We start from the raw sequence: 8,731 nt of genomic DNA on the forward strand, positions 1-8,731 counted from the left end.
TGGTATTTGCAGACTGGACAAATCCTGGCCTGTATGAGCAGTGTGTTCAGCAAACACACTGAAAATTTGGCATTCAGGCATGCAATTGTGAACTTTGACAAATATGGATGTCTAATACAATACCCTTCAGACACTGAAAAAAAATCAATACATGTTGAAACATGAGAATAGGCTTACACATCTCAGTCTAGACACACAGGTTGAAGTGGATGGTCTGTGTTTTAACCTATTAGGAAAAAAAATTGGTTTGACCAAATTTCAGTTTGTAGGGGAGTCTTGATTTTCTACTAAATACTTTTTCCCTAAAAAACCCCAGAGAAATAAGAAAACACATAGCATTTACACATTTAAGTCTAAACTCAACAGCCACCTAAAGGAGCTGTATTAGCAAGATAATTCTCTAGTTGAACTCAGCAAATTTGAGACACAGTAATTTCCTCTCTCTGTGCATACCATCCGTGCCCCAAGCTGCAGAACAATCTCCTTCTTAAACCTGCTGCCACAATCTTCAAAAATTCTTTGAAGGTCTTGCCCCAGTCTCTCCATGACCATGAACCTGTAGCTATGAGGAAATACAGAAAAGAGAGGAATCCTTTAAGACATGACTGCAAGTTTGTGTCAGATTGAAAGGACTAAATCTCCATTTTTGAAAATGGGTCATCAGTCAAATTGAGGCTTAATTACCATTTATCTCATTACCTTTTTCCCTTGTACTCGGCCAGACCTGATCCCCAAAACACTGGAATTCCTAAACATCTTATTTTTTTGAGATTCATCCATTTTCTTACTGTAATAAGAAGAACATAACATTGGGTTAAAGGCAGCTGAGAACTCCAGGTGTGGGGTGTTTTCTCTGTCCTAGGGCTGGGCCTGTCTCTGGAGTCCATTCTTTGGTGTACAGATAATAAATCTGGCCCTGTTCTGGCTGCTTGGCTTCTGTTCTCTCCTCTGACCAGAAAGGACAAGGCCAACACCCAAATAACAAAACCAACAGCATTCCAGAACTACCACAGCACCAGCTGCCACTGGTTCTGCCTTTCAAGCTCTAAAGCAACAGTTCTTAACAAAAGTAGTTAAACCCAGACTTGTCCTTACCTCTACCTGAGACATTACTTACTGTGCTCTTGTTTTGCTGCCCTCTGGTAAAACTTCAGCTCAGAAAACAAGGGGCCATTTTCAAGATATTCCTGTTGAGAAACAAATAAAGTTGGTATCATAAAAGGCCTTAGAAACACAACAGTTTCTTAAGGAAAGCATATAAGAAATACCAAGAGAATGAAACCCTTTTTATCTCCCACCTCCCAGATTCCATGTCACCTGAAACTTAAGTAGCTAAAAAGAAAAGTTGTTTGGCAATGTATTTTCATAAACAACACAGATTATTTCAGATATTATTTAAGACACTATTTTCAGATCACAGTCTAATTTTCCTTACTAAACTGTTGAGGGTTGTAATCAAGGAAAAAAATCAAGTCAAGGAAATACTGTGTGTCATGGAAATGCCAAATATATCCCCAAGAAGGGAAAAGATATAAAAAACCCAAAGCACCAAAAGCAACAAGCATGCAATAAAGACCCAATGCTGAAAATAAGGGTAGATAATTAAGAGAAAGAACTGCATGCAAGTTAATAATTTAGAAATGAGATCTACACATTACCACTTTAATGACATGCACTGCATCATCTTCTACAGGAACCTGAATTTGAGGGGATGCTGTAAAGGAACAGAGATGGAGATCAAGCTGTATGCAACAAAATGTAACTGCAAATAAAGACTGTGCTAACACTGAGTCAGGCAACCAAAAATACACACCAAAAGATAGTCTGAATTCCTGCTTTTAAAGGCCACAGCTTTGCCAAGTTCAAAGAAATATAAAACAAAACCAACACACAGAGAGAAGTTTTAATCAACAAGTAGAGAAGCAATTTGAAGCCCTGTTTCCAGAAGTGTCCCCTGGATGTTAATTAAGGAGTAAGCAGGATGTCCTCAGTGCAGACTGGCACCACAATGAGCCATTCCATTAGGACAGACCCTGTTTAAGCCATTCCAGCCAATTGGAAAACCACTGTATTTGGTTGCTGTCAATCTGCTGTCGTGACAAAGACACCACTTTAAAGATCTGACCTACATTATGCCTCTAGACAGGATTGTCTGCTTTCCTCTATCACAAATTAATTTGGCCCTAGAACCTTGATTTCTATTCTGGCATTATTTAGACACTGGCCTAAGTTGGGGATAGCACAGCCACCACCTGCCTAAAGGGGAGCTGAGGGATTGTGCCTCTCAGTGCAAGTAGAGATTTCAAAACAATAATTGACCACATGTGCCAATTACAGCCCAGGAGACAGAACCTCTGTGCACAGACAATGCAATCCTATTTTCTTCTGACCCTGAGAGAACTATCAGCTCTCTCTGATACTACTGAAGCTACATAGAGCTACACTGGGATTAAAATTTAATGAGACTAAATCATCTTTTAGAATCATCACTGAAAAAAGGTAAAAAGAATACAATTCCTAGGAAATAAGTGTCCCTTTCAAACTTCTGATAATGATCAAATACCAACAACAGTCCAGGTGTGAAACACTTCAACCATGAGCACACACAAAAATAGACCCCTTTTATCCGCATAATAAAAATCAAGTAAACTTGGATCTAATCAAACCATCCAAGCTTACTTTTTTTGATGCTCAGGGCATAAAAATACTTCTACAATGAACAGTCTCCTTCAGCTGCCATCTTCCTTCAATTCTGTTCAGCATCTTGGTTGAATCTGGCAGGGTACACACCCCAAACACCCACAGGCTCCCCACTGATACTTCCCCATGTGAATGCTGCTGTGCTAATAACTCATTAAAATAAAATTAAAATATTAAAACAGTAGGTCTGGAAGATGTGAACTATCCATAGACCCACACAAGTAACAGTCACATCCAGAACACACATTAAATCTACTAAAAGGGAAGTTTTGGTACACTTTGTTCTTACCGTATTTTTGTACTGAAGTGGGAATTAAGGCACAGGCATTTACATCTTTCATTTTTCTCTGCCATATATATAATATGTGTTCATTGAAGACATTAGTAAAAGGAGCACATCCCATATGTTTTCACTGCATTCAACAACATCACATTACCCAAACAGAATTTGATGAGCTCCCTTCACTGGCACAGATCAGAAAAGAACCTCTGGATAAGAAAATGTAGCTCAATACCAAGTTACTTAACAGAGGTTTGATAGGTGTAGGCAAGTATCAAATTTAAATGTATTTGAAAGAGGCTGATCTAACTTCCCTGTAGACTTCTTGACATTTTATAAAGAGAGGCCTCATTCATGGTAATCTGGAACAGAGTAACAGCTGTCAGGGTAATGAAGAGGAGCAATTAACAGGAGGTAGCCCAGCAAAAGGGCTTCACCCCCGTGGTTCTTACACTGTGCTGGCTTGGATGCTTTTGGAGTCACACTGAAAGTCACAGATCCTGAAGGAAAATAAACCCAAACATAACCAGCAATGGTTACAAAGTGAAAAGGGAGAAAAGTCAAAGCTCAACACGATACTGAAACAGGTGCCCCACAAAGTGAGTTCCATTCAAGTGTACAAAAAGAGAAAGACTGTTGTTCCTTGTTCCATGTATGTGCATGGAACACACATGCACATACATGGAACAAGGAACAACAGTCCCCACGAATAACACTAAACTTCTTACATAGATAATGCTGGGACAATCAGTCTCACCCATACAGGTGAGCAGAAGTTGTAGGTGCACCTTTTGTTACTTCACTTTAATTACCCATTCAGATGCCAACCAGCAATACCCCAGTCACAGCTCAGAAAAAAGACAGACTATTTTTTTGTCCATAAATAAACATAAATGTTTCTTTAAAAATTGTCTCATTACTATGTATAGTTATTTAACAGACTGGAAAGGCTCCCAAGGTTTAACAAACAGTCTGATTACATACCTCATAGACCACCACCACATACTCTCCTGCGAGTTTAGCTCATAGTTAATTACTGTATACTCGTAATTAGCCATGTGCTAGCCTCGTTCTGTGTGGTAGCACATGGCTATTTATAATATTACAATCAGTTAAATGCTAGACTGCAGGACAGTGAGCAGAGACTCTGCAGGAGAGCAGTGCTGATAGGCAGGAGGTCTCTGATGGCAGATAAGTACTCACAGAGGGTACCAGGAGCACTATATGGTGAGATTATGTCTGAAAAAAAAGCCCTTAAAATAGCATAACAAGTGCATAAGTTCCCAGCTTCTGCTGCTTTTGTCAACTAGAGATGCACAACCCTGACATTTGGGGAGGGGGGTGTTGCTGCAGGCACACAACCCAAACCATTGTCTGCAGAACTGGGAGCACTGGTGCAGGATGTAGTTGTGAAGGAGGCTGTGGCTGCTTTCACCTCATGCCAAGAGGAGTCTCACAAAACATTTGCAGAGGGCAAAGGGCACAGCTCTGCTTTCCCTCCCTCCCCTTCAATCCAGCACACCAGAGTGGGGCACACAGCTTTAAAATGCCCTCTGAAATAAAGCAGTGCAGTAAGATTCACATCCCAGCCATGATTTCCAACTACTATGCCTGCACAAAAACCTCACCTGGTATTAACCCATGTCCAGGATTCTCTGGTTTCACCCAGCACAGCAGTTATGGTCTTATCATCCTTTAACCATGAATTTCATCTTTTTTCTTGCTGAGTGCCACATCCTTAATTAATGGCACTCTCTAAATGTTAACCAGCTATGGTAACAAAAGGGTGTTTGTGGCTGAACTGCCATTTCCTACAAGCACACAGCACAATTGCAGCCTGACAGAGGAATGTGCCAATTCCCTCTGCCAGTTCAAACGTGCTTGTTGTAGTTTTAGCAGTTAATTTGTGGCAGCCACATTTGGAATATGGTGAAATATTTTCAATGGCTCTCACAGAACCACTTTTGTTGACAAAGTTTACACAGTGGAAAAGAAAACAGCACTGATTTGGCAGTTTGGAGAAACAGCCCTGCTCCTGTCCACAGCTGGTGTCTTTGCCACTGTTGGATATTTTGAGGATGTATTTGTTTGGGAAACACAAATAAAAGTATTTTCAGAAGTTCTCTAGTTGTTACTATTTTATTTTTGCTTTGTCCCATTCATTAGCTAATCCTGAGGAGTGATATATCAGCTTAGTTATTGCAGAAATTGAAACCAATCTCAAAAATATCACAATTTTGAAGTTACGGGCTACCTATAAAAAAAGCTGGAGAAGTTCTGACTCTGTTCAAGTCAAGCCAAGAGCTGTTAAATTCAATGGGTTAAGAGCAGGGAAGGAGTGTTGCTCAGAGCATCTGATGATAAAAAAGGACCCAAGCTGCAGCAATGGAATTACTAAAAACAGAATGTACACAGGTCAATAAAAATAAAAAGCAGCATTTGCTAAACACAACTTCATCTATTTCCTACATAGGGAAGGTGCTAAGGCAAGCATTTAAAGGCAAACAAAGCACATTGCCTCCCCCTCCCTGACACTGCAATATCCAGTATTTCCCAAAAACTGAAACATTCCATGTTTGAAGGGTGTTTACATCCCACTTTCATTGCAGCCTAAGGAAGATCTGCTTCTCTGTTACTTTATAGATGCAGCATCTTTTCCTGGACAGACTCTTTGCTGAGCAGTGTTTTTGACCAGGTTTTATTCAAGACTTTTATTCCAGGTAGCTTTAAGAATGTAGAGGGGTTTTATACAGATTACAGATACATAACCCTCCACTAGATCCACCTTCTGCAAGACCAAACTAAACTGATTTTGGGACAAAATAGTGTTCAACTGCTCTACTGGTTTGCAAGTAACTCCAAATGCCTGCAAGTTAAGAGCATTCAGTACTGGTAAAGAAATTTCACAACATTTCTTACTTGTGTTTCTGTGAAACCCTAATCTTGACTCACCAGAGTTTTTGTATGCCACATTAATGGAAGCCAATTGTTTGACTTTCAAAGTTAATTACTTCAAGCTGGAATAGGGATGACACATCCTTTAACCCCAGGCAGAAAAGCTTTGCATGGCCTGCTCTTACAGCACTCTCAGATGGGAGCCCAGGCCTCCAATATTTAAAACTTGATGCACAAACTGTTTTCTGGCAAGATTCTGCTGCAGCCCATCTGTTGGTCTGACATGGTGCCCACTCAGAAGATACAATGCCAGTTTCAGTAGGGTACAGGTGCCAAAGACAACTGAAGGAGTGCCCTCTGTGAGGCAACAGGTACCTGAGCTGTCCTCCAAAGCTCCTCCTCCATCCCCCTCTGAAAGTAAATAGTAAATAAATTCAATTAAAACTGCTCTCCTGACCTCCCAGCATTACTCAGCATATGGAAGAAGAACCCCAACACATGATGTGGCAGAACACTACAGTGTAAGAGCAATGACCTCTGCAGGCTTTGTAACAGGCTTTCCACTACTGTGCAAAAATGAGTTACACATTCCAAGTGAAGCCTTTGAGCTTACAGGGGACCAAAAGAGAAAAAAAAAAGGGGGGGGGGAAGATTCCAGAGGAAGCACTCACCAGCAAGAGCCAGTAAAGGTAAGGAATATTTTCTCTTTGAGAGATGGTGCAGGTCAGGTTAGCCCTAAGTACCCTCTGAGTAGCAAAATCATGCTAAGTTTATGATTTAGTTTGCCTTCAAACAGGGCACTTGCAGTATCCCTATTTGTACAGTGACTGACTAAAAAACCCTTCCTGAAGTTGTGTTTGTCTACTAACAAACTTATTTTCACACTAAGGTTCACACCTGCAGGTATTTTAGCATCTTCAAGTTGAGAAAAATCCATCCCTAACCTGAGTTACCTGCTAGTGCTTTTAATTGCTGGGCTTTGCTATTATGATCCGTCCTTCCATTGAACTAATAAAAACCATGCTGAATTTATCTTTTGGTATAATTTTACTGCATTTTGAATTAATTTGCTGAATTATTTTAATTTAGGCAACTGCTGAAGGACTTTGTTTCTCCAGAAGCAACTGCTAAAGCAGCTTCCCAAGCAAACCAAGGAATGAACAACAGGACCAAGCGTGCTTCCATCGATGCTTCTCTTCCTTGACACAGGTACATCCCTGCTCACAACTATACACATTATCCATGGAAATTAGCCTGAAACAGAAATAAACTCTTTCCCACCTCAGCCTGATTCCCAGAATACCAGCAGTTAGATTGCACCATGAGCCCAGCTCAAAAGAACAGGCCCTAGCAGACCTCCTCCAGTAGCAGGGCTCTCTGTACTGCTAGTATTAAAAGACAATATTCACACATTTAATCACTGCTTAGGAAGAAATTCTTTCCCTCTTCCTTGAAAATGTGAGGAAAAAACCTCAAAAGGAAAGGAAAGTACACTGGCTATACTGATCTCCAAGCAGGGTACAATTCAATGATGACTTTATCAATACTTACTTTCCTGAGCTTCATAAAATTAAAACACATTTACAATGTAGTAAGTTCTATTGTAAAAGGCACCATGTAACAAACATTTGTACATAAATTTTAAGAAATATTTCTATCTATCAGAGCCATCCCTTTCCATGAGAAAGAAGCCTGCAAGTAGATAGCACTGGATGCAGCAGGCTTCACGTGACAGAGGAACCTTAACAAAACATTGTGTGACCTTTCTGCATTTAAATTTTCAGTCCAAATTGTGCATTAATAGAGTGCTTGCAGCAGGACTAGAGAATGATTTATATAAAGATTGGTGTTAATTACTGGCTGTGACCAGAGAGATAAATGAGAGAATGTAAGGCTCCTCAGCTCTTGGTTCATTTTCCACTGCTCTCCACAGGGCTACAAACCAGAGAGTTGTGAGACCACCAATGTCCCAGCCTTCTACAGGTGCTCTTCATTCTGCTCCCCTTATCAAAGGGGTGACAGCTCTACCTGAGAGCAAAGCAGCACCAGCAACACAACAATTTGGAACAGATTGGAAAGAGTAAGAATAATCAGAAAACAAGGGAAAGCATTTGTGAGGCAGGGCAGAACCTGAAGATCATGGTAACTCTCATGCACACAATTATAAGTTCTGAACATTTGCATCCTGGGATTCAAGGTCAGTAAATGGCTTTCAGCAGCTTTGATTTAGTGAACAGAACCTTCTTCCACAAAATGCACCCCCAGTAAATACATTTTGCAGAGATACTGTAAAATTTCTCAAGAACGTTGTTATAGATTAATGGAGTATGGAATACCCTTAATGGGAAATTAAGCAATAACAACCACATCAAAATCTTTACACTGCTACTGTAAAAATACTTATTAAAAGATATAGCTGGCAAAGTTAACCTTTACTTTAGTAAAAGGGCTGTGCTCTTCATACCTGGCAGGCAATCGAACCTCCTGTCCCCCACCTGTCTACAGCTCCTTCTCTCAAAGTTAGTGGTTGCTCTAGATGTTCTAAAAACAAGTCTGAACAGCACAGAGGAAAGGGGGTGTCTGCAAGCACCTGTATCTTAATCACAAAAATTTGTCATCCACCTCACTCCCCCTGGTTCTCAAAGACAGCTGAATTTTGTAGCATCAAGGCCCCAAGAAGCTGCTGAATGGTATACTTTAATATAAACACATCAGAGATCAAGAGGTGGACAAAAAAAGAGAAAGCTTCAGTGTCAATACTTAGGGATAAATGTCCATTTTCTCTTTAACTGATGAGCTAGGAGGGAAACTGAGCCTTCAGTGCAGTGCTGCAGGTAGCATTCACTGTTCCTGCTG

The 8,731-nt window shown here is 40.4% G+C and overlaps 1 protein-coding gene across 3 annotated transcripts in view; it reads right to left on the reverse strand.

Moving 5' to 3' along the window:
- Nucleotides 1-8,731, reverse strand: part of VRK2 (VRK serine/threonine kinase 2) — a 36,684-nt gene that overhangs the window by 25,925 nt on the left and 2,028 nt on the right. For all 3 annotated transcript variants that reach the window (XM_014307694.2, XM_031058318.1, XM_031058317.1), the window contains exons 2-5: nt 1,659-1,714; nt 1,118-1,187; nt 700-787; nt 454-562 (exon numbers count right to left, since the gene is read on the reverse strand). In XM_014307694.2, coding sequence (XP_014163169.1) covers nt 454-562; nt 700-787; nt 1,118-1,187; nt 1,659-1,714 — 323 coding nt within the window. The remainder of the gene's footprint in view (nt 1-453; nt 563-699; nt 788-1,117; nt 1,188-1,658; nt 1,715-8,731) is intronic.

The sequence above is a fragment of the Geospiza fortis genome, unplaced genomic scaffold (assembly GCF_000277835.1).
Source record: "Geospiza fortis unplaced genomic scaffold, GeoFor_1.0 scaffold275, whole genome shotgun sequence".
In the NCBI taxonomy this organism is placed as follows: domain Eukaryota; kingdom Metazoa; phylum Chordata; class Aves; order Passeriformes; family Thraupidae; genus Geospiza; species Geospiza fortis.